Genomic DNA, 20,110 nt, shown 5'->3' with positions numbered 1-20,110 from the left:
TGCCAATTTTTATATACAATCTGACTATTGAAAAGTGAAGGCTTCTCTCCCTGACCTTACACTGTCTTCCACAGTTTGAAGTGACATATTGCCAGTGGACTTAATGTAGGCCCACACTTCTGAAAGACATTCAGTAGCCCTACTGTAGTTTGTTGAAAACCAATGATAGTCTAAAGAAGGAGACAGCGATAATAGTGATCACTTTTTAAAGTACGTTTATATTCTATCCCCAATGTTATATTCATAACTAAATTTCATTTTATTTTTATAAAGCACCTTTGACATGATTTTATATTAATTACTTCTTATGGATAGGATTGCCATTCATTTACTAAAATGATTATATAACACTTATTGGGCGATCTTATTTTTCAGTTCCATAAGAAACTTTGATTATAACTACATAATATCTTTCTCCCAATATTTAGCAGTAGCAGTGGTACAAATACAACCAATTTGTTATCTATTAATCCAATAACCAGAATTAAGGTTTCCTGCCATACTGAGACCTAAGTCATGTTTACATTTTCTTTTATGTTTGATTTCTGTTTTCAGTACATGGATAACAAAAAAAATTTCTCATTAAAGCAAATTTTATTGCAACCACTAGTAAGGAGATTATGTTTAATTTCATTTCATACATAAGTTATATTTTAGTCAGTCATCAGTCTTTTTTTCCCTGTTGAATGTAAGAGCTAAACTTTTCTAGTTAGACTGCCTCATGGCTTCTAGGTCACCTTGGCTCTAGTTTTAGTGAGGGATAGACTTGCACAGTTTGTCTCCATGATTTCCATGCGTATCTCACAGTAAACTACCTAAAAAAGTGGCCCGAGAGAGCAAGGGGGTTAGAGAAGCAGTAGATCAATGCTAAGCATGTTGAGAGTGCAGAGTGCTTGTCGTGGGTTGTCACTCAGATTGTGTCTGTGCTGCACACAGACTCTGCTCATCTAAACCTTCATCCACCCTCATTCTTTAACCCCGTCAATGAAATAGTGTGACTCTAAGAACAGATATATGGATAAAACTAAACTCAGATTCTTAAGGAACTGATGGTGTAGCCACTGCATTTTAAATTCTTGAAGCACAAAGACCAAGTAAACTCATGTATAGAGCATGTTGAAGATCTACTCTTTCCTTTAAAATGAGTAATGCACTCAAGGAAAGAAAACCAAATAAAGAAAAAATGATCCGTGACTCAGAAACAATTCAAAGAGACTTAACTGATGAAACACATGCTGACAAACTTTTGAAATGTTTTATTTCAGTGAAATATCACAGTGATAGAATTTTTAAAGAATAAAAATGAACTAAAATTTTAAGATATCAGAAAAGAGAATTTTGAAACTAAGAATTTTAAAGCTTGTAACCTTTATTAGCAGTGGCGCACAATAGACTTCAGTCCAATGAGAAACAATAAGTGACACTGCACAGCTTTGTGTCATGATTAGCAGATGTTTAATGAGGAAGATAAAGACCGCTCATCCAAACTTACTTATCAATGATGAACTAACTTGTCAACATCCAAAGATTTCACCCTTTATCCTGTCAATAGCAAATCATTCTGTGTTCATTACTAATATGCATTTCTGAGGAGATAAGTTCAACTATTTAATGGAGCACTGTGCTGAAAAATTTATTCCAGTTCTCATGTTTTATAAAATTGTCTCATTTTTCTTTCTCTTATGGATCGAGCCACCAACTTGCCAACAGTCCGGATGTTAGCTCTCTTGAGTATTGGATGTCCATTCACTACAATACAAAAGAGGGATTACATTAATAATATCCAATCATTTCATACAATGGAAATACAATATGGCTTTTTAAAATCCTAATATATTATATGAAATTAATTTTGGTTGTGCTGCAACATGCCATAAAATGGGAACATTTTTTCCCATTTCTATTGTATTACTTTTTAGATCTTGTCAATTGACACTCCAAAGTCATTGTTGGACTGAAGAGTTGAGAGAAAGTGCTGGAGAGAGGAGTCAATTGTTAAGAGCATTGCTGCTCTTCCAGAGGATCACAATTCATTTCCCAGCACTGAAATCAGGTGACTCCCCATGGGTGGTAACTTCAGCTCTCAGGAAACCACTACCCTCCTCTGGCCTCTCTAGAGCCTCTATATATGTCATGCAAGATATATTCACACATATAGACATAAATATAAATAAAATTAAATCTTTTAATAAGAGTTGAGAGAAATCATATCAGGAAATAAATTTCATTGACATATTGAATACTTGAAATAAATGAGATATAGTCTATTCAATCACAAGAACAAATATATTAAAACTGATAGTATAACATTAATGCAGATACTTAATATAAGTCACTACTGTTAGTGTACCTGTATTTGGCTCATGTTTATCTGTACAGTTGTTCTGAAAGTTATGGGTCATATATTTACCAAAGCCACCATTATACATAGCAAGAATTCACAAATAGGCCTATGTAGCCTAATAACTCAGGTACTATAGCTATTGTTAAACAAAAACATAAACTGCCAGAAAACTATTAGTTTTGTGGTCATTTTATGTTGCATACAGACTATGAACAACTTGCCATACTGTTGTGTTCATGTAGACTAACACTGACATTAGCCAAAGACCAAGCCTTATATAAGCAAAACTAAATTAAACAGTGACAGTAAAGTATCTGAACAGGCATAGCTATAAAAATAGACAAGTAGACCACGGGTGTATGGAAATATATCATTCCTCCTTTATGTAGAAATAGCTAGTAACAAAAAGTCTAAAAAGGCTAAAGGAGGTATATGCTGATGAAGGTGTGGATAAAGAAAAGTTTGAACTCATTGTGCAAACTAGAACAACTGCTAATATCATTTTAAAGATATTAAAAACAAAACTATCTACCTTAGGATGCAGCAATCCCTCTTCTATGCACACAATCAATGATGTGAGTGGAATTTACCACATTATTAGAAGAATATCTGCAGCTTCATATTCACTCACTGCAGCACTATTCAGTACTATTAATAATGATAAGATAGAAGTACAAGTGTCTACCCAGCACACAGAGCAAAGTCAATACATTGAAATGTTAAATCTTTGACAAGGAGACCCTGATATTTGTCATGTAATGCTATAACAAACCAGAAGTTGGAGGACACTGTACTACATAAAATAATTTTACTTATGTGTAGATTTTTTTAAACTTCAAATAGAGCGAGATAGAAAGTAATTCTGGACCCAAAGAGTGTGAATATGGGGAATAGGAGGGTACAGCTCACTGCTTAAGAACAGCAGAAATGAAGGATGAAGACGTGTGGGGAGATAATGTACAGCATGAGAGTAGTAATTAATAAAATTGCACCACACATTGGATTCCTGCCAAATGAATAGATTTTAGCTGCTTTTGTCAAAAACAAAAAGCAACTGAAAATGGATAGGTCTATGATATGATGGGCATTTTAATTTGCTTGGTCAGAGTTACCACTTTACTGTCCACATATACCCCACATAATTATGTTGTGTACCTTAAACATGCATAATAAAATCTATTCTACAAATACACAAGTTAGAATATATTAGGATAGTTTATAAAATAATAAGGCTTAGTAATTACCCCCCACCATGTTTGTATGAAAACTATACCCATTAGGGTCCTAATCTGATGCACTTACCTGAGAGGGCCATGTATTATAGATGCAATCTTAATTATAAAATATTTCTTACTGTAAACTTTTAACAATATGCAACGTCAAATATACATCTCATCATGTGAACAAGGGACATTGCATTTCTTACTTGATATTTCTATAAATTAAACAATGTCTATAAAACCTATTAATTAAAAGAAAATATGACTCATATTTAGCAAGTATTCAAAACACAGTTTAAGCATTATTGTCTATACTATGATATTATTATATAGACCTTTATAAGAAATTTCACTGACAGTTGGTTATAGGCTGTTCATAAACATTTAAATTAAATAAAGCACCATTTCCCTGTAGTAAATATACAAACATAAGTACATATGACATAGTTTTAATCTTCCAAAGTAATTATTTTTGACCTTCATCTATGTCGTATGGCTGAAGAGATTCACAAAATAATCTTTTTGATTAAAAACAGTCAAATTCTAGGTTTCTGTCTATACCCAGAGCTGATCCTGTGCCATATTGCTTCATACCCACATACCTTCAGAAGAAAGCTGGTCTCCCAGGAGTGCCAACACACCTGTGAACACAGGAAAGACCACCACTTCTGCTGGAATTACTGGCCCAAGAAGGACCCGCCAGTGCCATCAGAACACAGGAGCCAAGGAACAGCAGGGAACAGGATCCCTCTGGTTTCCATCTCCACCCCAGAGCTGACCCTATGCCACAGCTCTCCATACCCAAATGATTTCCTAAAAGAACTGGTCTCCCAGGAGTACTGACACACAGGCTTGCCAGAGAAATAAGCCACAGTCAGAGACAGCAAGACCAGCTAACACCAAAGATAACTAGATGGCAAGAGACAAGGGCAAGAACATAAGCAACAGAAACCAAAGCTACTTAGCATCATGAGAAACCAGTTCTCCCACCACAGAAATCCCTGGATATCACAACACACCAGAAAAGCAAGACTGATTTAAAGTCACATCTCATGATGATGATAGGGAACTTTAAGAAGAACATTAATAACTCCCTTAAAGAAATACAGAAGAACACTAGTAAACAGTAGAAGCCCTAAAGAGGAAACATAAAAATCCCTTAAAGAATTATAGGAAAACATTAAACAGGTGAAAGAATTGAACAAAACCTTTCAGGATCTAAATATGGATACAGAAACAATAAAGAAATCACAAAGAGGGATACCACTGGAGATAGAAAACCTAAGAAACAGATCAGGAGTCATAGATGCAAACATCACTAACAGAATACAAGAGATAGAAGAGAGAATCTCAGGTGCAGAAGATAACATAAAAAACATTGGCAAGAGAGTTAAAGAAAATGCAAAATGCAAAAAGCTACTAATCCAAAACATCCACCAGAGCACAATGACAAGACCAACCCAAGGATAATAGGTGTAGAAGAGAGTGAAAATTCCCAACTTAAAGGGACAGTACTATCTTCAACAAAATTATACAAGAAAACTTCCCTAACCTAAAGAAAGAGATCCCCATAAACATACAAGAGGCCAAACGCACAAAACAAAGAGTATTAAAAGCAGTAAGGGAAAAAGGTCAAGTAACATATAAAGGCAGGCCTATCAGGATTACACCAGACTTCTCACTAGAGAGCATGAAAGCTAGAAGATCTTGGGCAAGTGTTATACAGACCCTAATAGAACAAATGCCAGCCGAGGCTACTAGACCCAACAAAACTCTCAATTACCATAGATGGAGAAACCAACGTATTCCATGAGAAAACAAATTTACACAATATTTTTCTACAAATACAGCCCTACAAAGGGTAGATGGAAAATGCAAACACAAGGAGGAAAACTATACTGTAGAGAAAGCAAGAAAGTAATCTTCTATCAACAAACCCAAAAGAAGGTAGCCAGGCAAACATAAAAATAACATCAAAAATAACAGGAAGCAACAATCACTATTCCTTAATATCTCTTAACATCAATGAACTCAATCCCCCCCCCCAAAAAAAGATATAGAAAAACAGACTGGCTACATAAACAGGACCCAACATTTTGCTTCATATAGGAAATGCACTTCAGTGTCAAAGACAGACACTACCTCAGAGTAAAGGGCTGGAAAACAATTTTCCAAGCAAATGATCCCAGGCAACAAGCTGGAGTAGCCATTCTAATATCAAATAAAATCAACTTGCAATGAAAAGTTATCAAAAAGGATAAGGAAGGACACTTCATACTCATCAAAGGAAAACTCTACCAAGAACTCTCAATTCTGAACATCTTTGCTCCAAATGCAAAGGTACCCACATTCATAAAAGAAATTTACTAAAGCTCAAAGCACACATCGCACCCCACACAATAATAGTGGGAGAATTCCACAACCCACTCTCATCAATGGACAGATTATGGAATCACAAATTAAACAAAGACATATTTGAAACTGAAAGAAGTTATGGACTAAATGGATTTAACAGATATCTATAGAACATTTCACCCTAAAACAAAAAAATATACCTTCTTCTCAGCACCTCATGGTACCTACTTCAAAACTGACCATATAAGCAATCACAAAATAGGCCTCAATACACACAAGAAGATTAAAATAATCCCATGCATCCTATCAGATCACCATGGACTAAGGCTAGTCTTCAATAGTAACAAAAACAACAGAAAGTCCACACACACATGGAAGCTGAACACTCTACTCAATGATAACTTGGTCAATGAAGAAATAAAGAAATTAAAGACTTTTTAGAATTTAGTGAAAATGAAGGTACAGCGTACCTAAATTTATGGGACACAATGAAAGCAGTGGTAAGAGGAAAACACATAGCCCTGAGTGCCTCCAAAAGGAAACTGGAGAGAGCATACACTACCAGCTTAACAGCACATCTGAAAGCTCTAGAACAAAAAGAAGCAAATATACCCAAGAGGAGTTGACAGCAGGAAATAATCAAACTTAGAGCTGAAATCAACCAAGTGGAAACAAAAAGAACCATACAAAGAATCAACCAAACCAGGAACTGGTTCTTTGAGAAAATCAACAAGATAGATGAACCCTTAGCCAGACTAACCAGAGAGCACAGAGATACTATCTAAATTAACAAAATCAGAAATGAAAAGGGAGATAAAACAACAGAAACTGAGAAAATTTAAAAAATCATCAGATCTTACTACAAAAAGCCTATATTCAACAAAACTGGAAAATCAGGTGAAATGGACAGTTTTCTAGACAGATAACAAGTACCTGTTAAATCAGGATCAGGAAAACCATCTAAACAAGTCACATAACCCCCTAAAGAAGTAGAAGCAGTCATTAAATTCTCCCAAGCAAAAAAAAAAAAAAAAAAAAAAAAAAAAAAAAAAAAAAAAAATCCCAGGAACAGATGTATTTAATACAGAATTCTATATGACCTTCAAAGAATTCTATATGTCCTTCAAAGAAGACCTAATACTAATATTCTTCAAACCATTCCACAAAATAGAAACAGAAGAACTACCCAATTCATTCTATGAAGCCACAGTTATGCTGCATGTTTTCCCTTGCAGATGGAAAGGTTTCTGTCTAGTCAGGGACCTGTCACAATTTCCTTTCACAGAGGATTTCATAAGTTATTTTTTTCTACTTCTATCATGTTTAATGTTCCAAATAGATTTTAAAAGCTGGTTGAGTGCATATTACTTTTAGCTTCAGAAGATATTGTGTATATTTAAGAGGCATTTAACTATTATAAATTATTTTGATGACTTAAAAAAATGTCAATACTGAGATGTTCATTTTAAAATAAATTTTATTTGTTCAATTAAAATAAATAAAAAATTAAAACAGTCACATTTTAAGTAAAATGTTAAGTGCATTTTAATTTTGTTGCTAAGCTGGCAGATAAGGAAGACAGTGAAGTCAATACCAATGTGAAATCAGTAGCATCAGTAGGTGATCGATGGGTAAAGTCAGCATTTCAGCTCAGGTTTTTCTGGGAAACACTGGGTATCTGAATTATGGTCTATGAGGGGAACATGGACAGGCGGTTGGGCACAGGTGAGACCATCCCAGAGGTGACATCTCAGAAGATCATATCATTTGTGAAAACAAACAAACAAACAAAAAAGGTGAGGAGGTGGGATAGGATGGGAAGAGGAGGCTGAGAAAAATGAGGAAAGATAGGAAATGAAAACTTCAAAATCAGAAGACACATTAAAATAATCCCATGCATCCTATCAGATCATTAAAAATAATCCCATGCATCCTATGAGATCGTTTCCTATTACATGGGCAGACAGACCCAACCTCCTAAGCTAAACCCTAGCTGCATGTCCCAGCCCATATCTCTTGTGTGGGCCTCAAATGCCTCATCTTTAAAATCTGCTTGGTTCTAAGAAGAAGTGAAGGAAACAAACTCAACCAAGATAACTGAAATATTATGTCATTGAGCATAATTCATGAAACTCCAGATGCATCATTCTGCTTTCTAAGAAGGAAAAGTTTGTATGGCAGTTTCTACAATACAACATCAGTTTTAAAAAGAGAAAGTAACCAAGGAGATGAAGGGATCTGCAACCCTATAGGTGTAACAACAATATGAACTACCCAGTACTCCCCGGAGCTCATGTCTCTAGCTGCATATATATCAGAAGATGGCCTAGTCGGCCATCAGTGGAAAGAGAGGCCCATTGGTCGTGCAAACTTTATCTGCCTCAGTACAGGGGAACGCCAGGGCCAAGAAGTGGGAGTAAGTGGGTGGGGAAGTGGGTGGGGGAGCGTGTGGGGGACTTTTGGGATAGCATTGGAAATGTAAATGAAATAAATACCTAATAAAAATTTTTTTAAAAGTCATATACATGGCAAAGTGTGAAATGTTAACATCAAAATAAATTGTATGATAAAAATCTAGCTTTATACTTTTCTTTGTATATATATATTCACTAAAATTATTGTGTGAAAAGATGAATACTAATTTTAAATTTTTAGACTAGACCATACAATGGGCATTTCAAATAATTAAGAAATAATCAGAAATCAGATGTTTTGTTTATATTTTAATAAATTAAAAGATTGCAAGTTTTGAAATATTTAAATAGAATAGATGGTATTGAAGTGTATATTATTTTAAGCTATATTCTTAGAAATATGATATTTATTTTCTTTCTCAATAATGAAAAGTTACTCTGCCTTCTGTTTTTTTTAACTATCTACAAATTAGACATTAACAATTCGATCTTCATCATACAAAATCCCTGGCCTGTCCATGGATATATATTATTCTTCAGTATTGACTACTTGATTTTACAACTTTATAAATCTTTATCTAGTGACTTGGAAAGAAGAAAAAACAGCTTGTGTTCTAAAACATATGTGTAGGTTATGTACTATCTATTGGGTCTGAATTTTCAAATTTCGTGGTATGAGATATTTTCTGGGGTCATTGTAGATCTTGGTTTGTTTCCTAGAATAAAGACAATCAGAAAGTAAAAAATTATAATCATGATTTCACATGACTTAGCTAAAAAATGAAATAGTCCCTAATGTTGCAATGTGGTCTGTCCTTTTAGAAGATAATCAGAGGCATTACATAATAAAATCAATATCTAGGACACAAAGATTTTAAAAAGTAGCAAATGTCAAGGTTTTAACTTGTAAGTATCATTGGAATTCAGAAAAACCAGCACTCTGAGCACTGATGGAGCAAATTGTAAAGAGCTATAACAGCAAAACACCGGGAAACCTCTTTGGACAGAAAAATACACTAAATAAGAGAATAGTGATGTGAGTGCTCCACCTCTAGTTCTACACAAAGGCACTTGGTAGTTGGTTCTTATGCACTCTGGATGGTTTCTCTGTATTTTGGATAGTTTCTCTATTCCCACATTCATCTTCTTCTCTTCCCATGTATAGGGACATCTTGAACACTGTATTATGGGAGGAAGGCTTGGGTGGGAAAATAAAAAGAGGCAAAAAACCATTCTCCTACATGATGGCCGAAGAGACAAACATATCAGTGATCCAAATGAAGTGACAATGGTAAAGAGGCAGGAAAGGTGTTTCTTCCTTCACTGGGTTGGCTTTAGTCCACGTGACTCATTGGAACATGACCTTAGTGGGTGAAAGTGACAATGGAGGCACCAACAAAACTTCACCAGGCTCCCTAAGCTTCAACATGACATCACGAGACAAGGGTTGGGGGAGTGAGTACTGAGTACCAAGAACTTGGAGTTCTGTATTGTAGTCTAGAGTGATGCATTCCTGAGCAAGTGTGAACTGAGATGTCTGAGAGAAATCATAACAATCACCAAGGTTATGGAAATGGCTTCCGATAGACCACACACTCACTCCTTCATACACTTACAGACATGTGTGCACTCATGGTTGTGTGGTATTGTGAAATATTAAAACTTCATCTCTCATGTATCATTGCCTCTAGTTCCTACTGCTGCTACTTAGGAGACAATAGTGGCTTCCTAAGGATGACTGAATAGAAATCACATCAGAAATAATAATAAATATTATTGATTAATAATAATAATAAATAATATTTAATAAATATTTCATCTTGAGGATTTAAATGTGCAAAACTGAAAAGCATATAGGCACTTAATAAACCTTAATTCATCTTTTGAAAAAGGGTGAATAATTCTGTGAATCCATACACACACTTCCTTCAAGTAGAAAAATCCAAGAACAAAGACATAGATTTCAAGAGGGAAGTTATAAAAGAGAAAGAAAGAAAAACTTATTTTATAAGCTTTCCACATGGAAGGGTATAGCTTCCTGCTACATGTGTGGCATTTAGGGATCTAGGAAGTGAGATTCTGGAGGACTTGTCACATGGGCCATATGGTGAGAAGATTCTGTGATGACATGAGAACTCTGTCAAAATGAATGGAAATGAGAACTGAAGAACAGACTAATGGAGACCAAAAGAGAACTGTGTTGGCTTTGAGAGTAGCCTAGGCTCCATTCCCCTTGGCTTCTTGGCCTTGGGAAAGAAAAAGGAAGACCGCAATGATATGAAGTGTGTGCATATTATTAGAATGGTCAAGGACTTGGGAAGTTTGGTTACAGACTTCTTAGAAAAGCCAGACCCGGGGATATATCCAGCCAGGCTCTTCAGTCTTACAAAACAAACTGATCTCCACCTGGTTAAAGGAAATAGAATGTGACTGTGAAATCTCAGGAGGGATTCTGGGCATTCTGAAAGGACTAGCTGACCAGAACTGACTCAAGTTAAAAAAAAAAAAAAAAGTGAAAACAGGTGGAAGCCCTCAACTCCAGGGATCTTTGCAGATATCACAATGATGTCACTGAAAGGCTGCATGATCCAAGTAACATAGGTTACAGTATAGAGTAGGTTAGCACCAGGAATGCCAGAACTATGAACCACTCAATAGATGAGAGGAAATGAGGGGGCAGGCCTCCTATGAAGGGCTCTCAACAAAGAAGGCAGAATAATGTGTTAGTAACAGGAACAATATACAAGCACAAAAGCTGATGAAATGGTGAGATAAAGAGGAAGACCAATTACCAACAAGACAATGTGCTATTCATTCACTCCCTTTTCATACTTAAGACATGAAAATTACTTCCATAGTGAAAAAAATCCAAGGATATGGACAGAAAGACACTACAGAGGAGTCTGGAGGAAAACTGGAGACAGAGGTAAAATATGGACAGATAAGATTGTAGATACATTTAAAGATGGGGAGAGAGGGGAGAATGAGAGAGGGGAGGGAGAGAAAAGGGGGAATTTACTAACTGACTTTTTTGGCAAAGCAGATCCCGACCCAGATCTTAGCTTGTAAATATCATTTACAATAAAATGGTCCTTGGAGAAATAGACCCTGGAAGGTTAACACCAAATGAGCCTGCAGACAGGGGTAGTGCCAGAAAGTAAGGAAAAGGTCAAGTTCCAGAAGGAAAGCATGTCAAGAAGATGCAGGAGCAGAGCTTTAAAAAATACCTAAGTAAATACAACTAATGTGTAATGATATTAATAAAAGATAATAAAATGAGATCATTGCACAATATTTCTTTTTATTTATTTTTAATTAGGTATTTTCTTCATTTACATTTCAAATGCTATCCCAAAAGTCCCCCAGACCCCTCCCCCATTCCCCTTCCCACCCACTCCCACTTCTTGGCCCTGGCGTTCCCCTGTTTTGGGCATAAGAAGTTTGCTAGGCCAAGGGGCCTCTTTTCCCAGTGATTGCCAACTTCTGATACATACGCAGCTAGAGACATGAGCTCAGGAGGTCCTGGTTAGTTCATGTTGTTGTTCCACCTATAGGGTTGCTGACCCCTTTTAGCTCCTTGGGTACTTTCTCTAGGTCCTCCATTGGGAGCCCTGTGTTCCATCCAATAGCTGACTGTGAGCATCCACTTCTGTGTTTGCCAGGCCCTGGCATACCTCACAAGAGACAGCTATATCAGGGTCCTTTCAGCAAAATCTTGCTGGTATATGCAATGGTGTCAGCGTTTGGAGGCTGATTGTGGGATGGATTCCTGGGTATGGCAGTCTCTAGATGGTCTATCCTTTCATCTCAGCTCCAAACTTTGTCTCTGTAACTCCTTCCATGGTGTTTTTTTCAAATCAAATATTAATGATTCATGTTATATTTCAATGAAGATTGTATAAAGCTTCCTCTATCTTCTCATTTATTCTTTCTTCTGACTATCTCTCCTGCTCCTGTGGTAAATATATAGCTCTCTAGAATGAGGTTCACACTTAGTGCTTCTTATTTTTTATTTAGACTGGTTAAATCTTATCAATTACTTTCCATAGAAACTGGTAATATCATATTGTTGATTAAATATGTTGGTATAATAAACAGAAATATGGTATTCATACATTCCTAGAGCAGTAGGCCACTGTCTTAGTATATCTTTTAATAGAAACCTGATTCTAGATTTTAACTTTTCTCCACTCAATGCTTTTTACTATTAAGGCAAAGGATTTCTAAGCAATTCCAGGTTGGTAAAACCTTCCTTGGATTCTTCCGGTCTAATTATCAGAAATATCCTCTCTGAGAGCTCTCAGGCAAGGTCTATCTAAGCAGGCACTTCCATTAACTGGAACTTGCTCTGTCATGGTTGAGTAGGGAAGCTCTGAGCAAGGACAAGAGAGGCGAGAATACAAGAACAGCTTCAAAGTCCCCAATTTCAAATTTTTCAGAATACTTCTTCTTTTGAAGCTTAAAGAGGATGAAAAGAAAATATAAGGCAAAAACAGTGAAGACTTCAGAATCAGTCGAAAGGATCAATCTTACTGAGCTCAATTCATATGATGTTTCAAATCAATTCACCCATTGATGATCACTAAAGTTGATACATGCAAAACAAGTATACAATAATCTACTCTGATTAGTTTTCAAGACACAGACCAACCTAAATCCAAGGCATTCAAACTTCTGTCCTATTAATCCCTTTTAGATAAGTTAGTTAGGTATATGTATTTGTATAAAAGCTTCCAGCTCAATCTCCCAGTTGTCACTGTCACATTTTTCCATTTTATAAGAATATTGAATGTGAGACTCAATCTGGCAAAGTAGGTCAATTTTTTTTCTTTCAAACTTTGAAGTTAATCAATAAAAATTTCCAAGTAAGCATCTTCATTGACAGAAAACTTGGAAAGGTATGTTCATAGGATAAACACTATACTCACAGTTATAAATTATTCCTACATATTATTCTGTTGACACATGCAAGCTAATAAGGGTCCAGTTCCTACCACTACAATGCTCTGCAGTCTTGACTCTTATCCCATGCCTGAAAAAAGTAAGTAAAAGTAACATTAACTCTTCCTACAACGCTCTGACACGTTGGGAGCAAAACATAAAACCAAGATGGACATAAAAGGTCCAGGCTGGCTCTGAGTGAGGTTGGTCTAGACTGGAGAATCTGTGCATCATTACCAGTAAGTAGTTACCTTCCAGAGGCAGAAGCATAGCTTAGGTGCTTCTCAGTCCCAAGCACCTTCCTGCTTCTCAATCTTTATAGTTTGACTTCTGACAAGCAAAGGTTAGCAATCAGAGTGAAAATCAGTCCCTTTTCTTCCTTTCTCAGAATGCACAGAACTGAATGGACCAACCACAGCAAAAGTCTATTGGTGAATAACTCCATCTTGAAACACTATCTAGAACTGTGCTCACATTTTCAGCTCAGCTCTGAGTCTAATATTGACAGCTAGGATCTTGTGCTTCTAAGAGTAGCTATTCCTAGAGTTTTAGCAGCATATTCCACTCCTATAGATAAGTCTGATGAATTACTCAGGCCTTTGTCTACAATTGACATATTTTAATATTCTTAGAAACCCAAATTTATTTGACTTGGACATTATCTAAACAAAGGATTTTATGCCTTTCAGTGTGAGTTCAAAGATGTTTATTTAGTTATTTAAATATTATTTTGTGGGGATTTGGGCTATACACAGACAGTCTGGTCTCCAGTAGAGCTGAGGTCTGAACCCCAGAGTAGTGACAATTCAACTACATGGCATGATAGGCATTCCTTCATGTCTCCTGGAACTCTGGCTCCTGACAAAGTTGCTACCCCCATAGACCCCACAGGAGAAGTGTGGTTAGCAGTCACTTAGACAATGTTCCAAGCTTCTGACCTTCAAGCTAGACTCTGCCCCAGTTACCTAACAACACCATAAATAACAGCCCACCATAAGAGGGGTTGCTTGTCCCCACCTCACTCTCTTACTCCCCTTACTCTCCCCTCGCTCTCTCCTCTTACTCTCTCCTCTCACTCTCTTACTCTCTCTCCCTCTTACTCTCTCTTTCTTACTCTCTAGCCTTTCTTCTCTCTCTCCTTTTTTCCTACTCTCCTCTTGGCCATGGCCAGTCTCTCTCTCTTTTACCTTCTCTCTTTCCCCCTGCTTTTCTATAATAAAGCTCTAAAGCCATAGACTGTCTTTGTTCATCAAGGCCTGCTGCCCTTGGACGATGGGATAGGCTTTCTCCTAAGGAGCCATTTCTAATCTCCATCAGAAGGCCTTCCTGTGCTCCATCCATGGACCAGACTAAGGACTCTCTCCTGTGTGGGAACCTCTCCCCCAGTGCCCTCTCTCCCATAAGCCCAGGGCTGAGGTTGTTGCCCTGGGAGCCCCATGGTTGGGATCAGCCCCTTGTCCAAGCACTGTTGAGTTGGGTCAGTGGCTTAGATACCCACCTGGGGCGAGTGGAAAGCGACTGACAGCCCTCCCACATCTGCCTGCCTAGAGCATAGGAGGAACTCTGGCTGGACGTGGGCTATCCTCCTTTTCCCCCTCCTTCCCCTGTACCCCTTTAGTTCCCACAGTATTTGTTCAGATTTATTCAGTTTAGTAGATGTATTATACTTTGGTGTTGTACAAGTTTGCTTCTTTTTCCTGGAATAGTTTGTCTTGAACAGAACATTTTGAATAAAAGTACAAATTATTTCAAAATTGAGGGTGCACTGTAACTTAGCATCATGACATGACTCAGAGAGCCATCAAACTCAGTGACATTGATGCTCCTTTTGGTAGTAAGTATTGATTACTTGACATCATCTAGAATAACATGGGAAGGGTGTCTCAGTGAGGATTTGTCTAGATTATCTTGGCCAATGAGCAAGCCTATAAGGATTTTCTTAATATGGCTGGCTATGTGAGGTGGGCAGGTCTATCATGAAGCATATTGTACCATTTCATTGCCCAGGCTGGGAAAGAATAAAGGAGGACAAAAACTCAGTGTCACATGGACATAAATTCATTCCCCTTGCTTCCCTTCCTTTCTACACTGTGGATACAACATGACCACCTGTCCCAAGATCCTGCCACTCTAACCTGGAACTGTGAGCTATAAAAAGAAATAGGCTTTATCTACTGAGCTGCTTTTGTCTGACTTTGTTGTGCAGTAACAGAAACAAAACTAAGATACCATTCTTTTACCAAGAAAAACAAAGGTAGAACTGTGTTCTTGTCTTAAGAATAGAGGATTTTCCTCAATAAAGTTCTTGCTAACCGAATCCAAGAACACATCAAAACAATCATCCATCCTGACCAAGTAGGTTTCATCCCAGGGATGCAGGGATGGTTCAATATACGGAAATCCATCAACGTAATCCAGTATATAAACAAACTCAAAGACAAAAAGCACATGATCATCTCCTTAGATGCCGAGAAAGCATTTGACAAATCCAACACCCATTCATGATAAAAGTCTTGGAAAGATCAGGAATTCAAGGCCCATACCTAAACATGATAAAAGCAATCTACAGCAAACCAGTAGCCAGCATCAAAGTAAATGGTGAGAAGCTTGAAGCAATCCCACTAAAATCAGGGACTAGAAAATGCTGTCCACTCTCTCCCTACCTATTCAACATTGTACTTGAAGTCCTAGCCAGAGCAATTAGACAAAAAAGGAGATCAAGGGGATACAAATTGGAAAGGAAGAAGTCAAAATATCACTTTTTGCAGATGATATGATAGTATATATAAGTGACCCTAAAAATTCCACCAGAGAACTCCTAAGCCTGATAAACAGCTTCAGTGAAGTAGCTGGATATAAAATTAACTCAAACAAGTCAATGGCCTTTCTCTACACAAAGGACAAACAGGGTGAGAAAGAAATTAGGGAAACAACACCCTTCTTAATAGCCACAAATAAGATGAAATACCTAGGCGTGACTCTAACTAAGGAAGTGAAAGATCTGTATGACAAGAACTTCATGTCTCTGAAGAAAGAAATTAAAGAAGATCTCAGAAGATAGAAAGATCTCCCATGCTCATGGATCGGCAGGATCAATATAGTAAAAATGGCTATCTTGCCAAAAGCAATCTACAGATTCAATACAATCCCCATCAAAATTCCAACTCAATTCTTCAACGAATTAGAAAGGGCAATCAGCAGATTCATCTGGAATAACAAAAAAACTAGGATAGCAAAAACTCTTCTCAAGGATAAAAGAACCTCTGGTGGAATCACCATGCCCGACCTAAAGCTGTACTACAGAGCAATTGTGATAAAAACTGCATGGTACTTGTATATCGACAGACAAATAAACCAATAGAACAGAATTGAAGACCCAGATATGAACCAACACACCTATGGTCACTTGATCTTTGACAAGGGAGCTAAAACCATCCAGTGGAAAAAAGACAGCATTTTCAACAAATGGTGCTGGCACAACTGGCTGTTATCATGTAGAAGATTGCAAATTGATCCATTACTATCTCCTTGTACTAAGGTTAAATCTAAGTGGATTAAGGAACTCCACATAAAACCAGAAACACTGACTTATAGAGGAGAAAGTGGGGAAAAGCCTCGAAGATATGGGTACAGGGGAAAAATTCCTGAATAGAACAGCAATGGCTTGTGTTGTAAGATCTAGAATCGGGAAATGGGACCTCATAAAATTGCAAAGCTTCTGCAAGGCAAAAGACACTGTCATTAAGACAAAAAGACCACCAACAGATTGGGAAAGGATCTTTACCTATCGCAAATCGGACAGGGGACTAATATCTAATATATATAAAGAACTCAAGAAGGTAGACTCCATAAAATCAAATAACTCCATTAAAAATTGGGGCTCAGATCTGAACAAAGATTTCTCACCCGAGGAATACCGAATGGCAGAGAAGCACCTGAAAAAATGTTCAACATCCTTAACCATCAGGGAAATGCAAATCAAAACAACCCTGAGATTCCACCTCACACCAGTCAGAATGGCTAAGATCAAAAATTCAGGTGACAGTAGATGCTGGCAAGGATGTGGAGAAAGAGGAACACTCCTCCATTGTTGGTGGGATTGCAAGCTCATACAACCACTCTGGAAATCAGTCTGGCGGTTCCTCAGAAAATTGGACATAGTACTACCGGAAGATCCAGCAATACCTCTTCTGGACATATATCCAGAAGATGCCCCAACCGGTAAGAAGGACACATGCTCCACTATGTTCATATCAACCTTATTTATAATAGCCAGAAGCTGGAAAGAACCCAGATGCCCCTCAACAGAGGAATGGATACAGAAAATGTGGTACATTTACACAATGGAGTACTACTCAGCTATTAAAAATAATGAATTTATGAAACTCCTAGGCAAATGGATGGGCCTGGAGGGCATCATCCTGAGTGAGGTAACCCAATCACAAAGGAACTCTCACAATATGTACTCACTGATAAGTGGATATTAGCCCAGAAACTTAGGATACCCAAGATATAAGATATAATTTGCTAAACACATTAAACTCAAGAGAATGAAGACCAAAGTGTGGACACTTTGCCCCTTCTTAGAATAGGAAACAAAACACCTATGGAAGGAGTTACAGAGACAAAATTTGGAAGTGTGACGAAAGGATGGACCATCTAGTGATTGCCGTATCCAGAGATCCATCCCATGATCAGCTTCCAAACGCTGACACCATTGCATACACTAGCAAGATTTTGCTGAAAGGACCCAGATATAGCTGTCTCTTGTGAGACTATGCCAGGGCCTAGCAAACACAGAAATGGATGCTCACAGTCAGCTATTGAATGGACCACAGGGCCCCCAATGGAGGAATTAGAGAAAACAACCAAGGAACTAAATGGAACTGCAACCCTATAGGTGGAACAACAATATGAACTAAGCAGTACCCCGGAGCTCTTGTCTCTAGCTGCATATGTATCAAAGGATGGCCTAGTAGGCCATCACTGCAAAGAGAGGCCCATTTGACTTGCAAACTTTATATGCCCCAGTACAGGGGAATGCCAAGGCCAAAAAGGGGGAGTGGGTGGGTAGGGGAGTGGGGGTGTGTGGGTATGGGGGACTTTTGGTATAGCATTGGAAATGTAAATGAGCTAAATACCTAATAAAAAATGGAAAAAAAAAAGAAGAATAGAGGGTTTTGGCACAGGCCAGAGAAGCAGTAGAACAGCTGGGAAAGGGTCTTATGAGCCTATATCTGCACCCAGCAGGTGGGGCTGTTCCACAGCCCTCTGTGTACTGGTCTTGCCAGGAGAGAGCTGGTCTCCCAAGAATGCTGACACAGGCTTATAGACTCACAGGAGGAACAAGCTCCAGCCACAGACAATAAGAACATCTAACACCAGAGTTTACCAGATAGAAAAAGGCAAATGTAAGAATCTTAGAAACAGAAACCAAGACATCATCAGAACCAAGTACTCCCATCACAGCGAGTCCTAGATACCCCAACACACCGGAAAAACAAGATTCAGATTTAAATTCATATCTCATGTTTCTGGTAGAGGACTTTAAGAAGGGCATTGATAATTCCCTTAAAGAAATACAGGATAACACAGATAAACAGGTAGCAGGCCTTAAAAAGGAAACACAAAAATCCCTTTAAGAATTACAGGAAAACAAAATGAAACAGGTGAAGTAATTGAACAAAATTATCCAGGATCTAAAAATGGAAGTAGAAACAATAAAGAAAACCCAAAGAGAGACAACTCTGGAGGTAGAAATCCTAGGAAATAAATCAGGACCCATAGATGCTAGCATCACTAACAGAATACAAGAGATGGAAGAGAGAATCTCAGGTGCAGAGGATTCCATAGAAAACATTGACATAGCAATCAAAGAAAATGCAAAATACAAAAAGAACCTAACTCAAAACATCCAGGAAATCCAGGACACAATGAGAAGACCAAACCTAAGGATAAGAGGTATAGATGAGAATGATGACTTTTAAATTAAAGGGCCAGTAAATATCTTCAACAAAATTATAGAAGGAAAGTTTTCTAACCTAAAGAAAGAGATGTCCATGAACATGCAAGAAACCTACAGAACTCCAAATAAACTGGACCAGAAAAGGAATTGCTCCAGACACATAATAATCAAAACACCAAATGCAAAAAACAAAGAAAGAATATTAAAAGCAGTAAGGGGAAAAAAGTCAAGTAACATATAAAGGCAGACCTATTAGAATTACAGCAGACTTCTCCCCCAGAGACTATGAAACCCAGAAGAGCCTGGACAGATATCATACAGACCCTAAGAAAACACAAATGCAAGCCCAGGCTACTAAACCCAGCAAAACTCTCAATTACTATAGATGGAGAAACCAAAGTGTTCCACGACAAAACCAAATTTACACAATATCTCTACAAAAATCCAGCTCTTCAAAGGATAATACAGAGAAAACTCCAACACAGGGAGGGAACTACACCCTAGAAAAAGCAAGAAAGTAAACTTTAACAAACTTAAAAGAAGATAGCCACATGAACAGAATCCCAACTGTAACAACAAAAATAACAGGAAGCAACAATGTTTTTTTCTTAATATGTCTTAATATCACTGGACTCAATTCCACAATTAAAAGACATTGACTAAAAGACCTATGACCCAACATTTTGCTGCACATAGGAAACCCACCTCAGGCACAAAGACAGACACTACCTCAGAGTAAAAGACTGGAAAATAATTTTTCAAGCAAATGATCCCAAGAAACAAGCTGTAGTAGCCATTCTAATATAGAATAAAATATACTTTCAACCTAAAGTTATCAAAAGAGACAGGAGGAACACTTCATACTCATCAA

At 37.4% G+C, this 20,110-nt stretch overlaps 1 protein-coding gene across 3 annotated transcripts in view; it reads right to left on the bottom strand.

Moving 5' to 3' along the window:
• Nucleotides 1-1,432: 1,432 nt before the first annotated feature.
• Iqcm (IQ motif containing M) overlaps nt 1,433-20,110 on the bottom strand; it is a 535,822-nt gene continuing 517,144 nt past the window's right edge. For all 3 annotated transcript variants that reach the window (XM_030243772.1, NM_001164235.1, NM_027944.1), the window contains one exon: nt 1,433-1,749. In XM_030243772.1, coding sequence (XP_030099632.1) covers nt 1,646-1,749 — 104 coding nt within the window. In that variant the 3' untranslated portion in view covers nt 1,433-1,645. The remainder of the gene's footprint in view (nt 1,750-20,110) is intronic.

Source organism: Mus musculus, chromosome 8 (genome assembly GCF_000001635.26).
Source record: "Mus musculus strain C57BL/6J chromosome 8, GRCm38.p6 C57BL/6J".
Lineage (NCBI taxonomy): Eukaryota > Metazoa > Chordata > Mammalia > Rodentia > Muridae > Mus > Mus musculus.
Note: the sequence above shows the minus strand (reverse complement) of the source record. Positions and strands in the feature narration are given on the sequence as shown.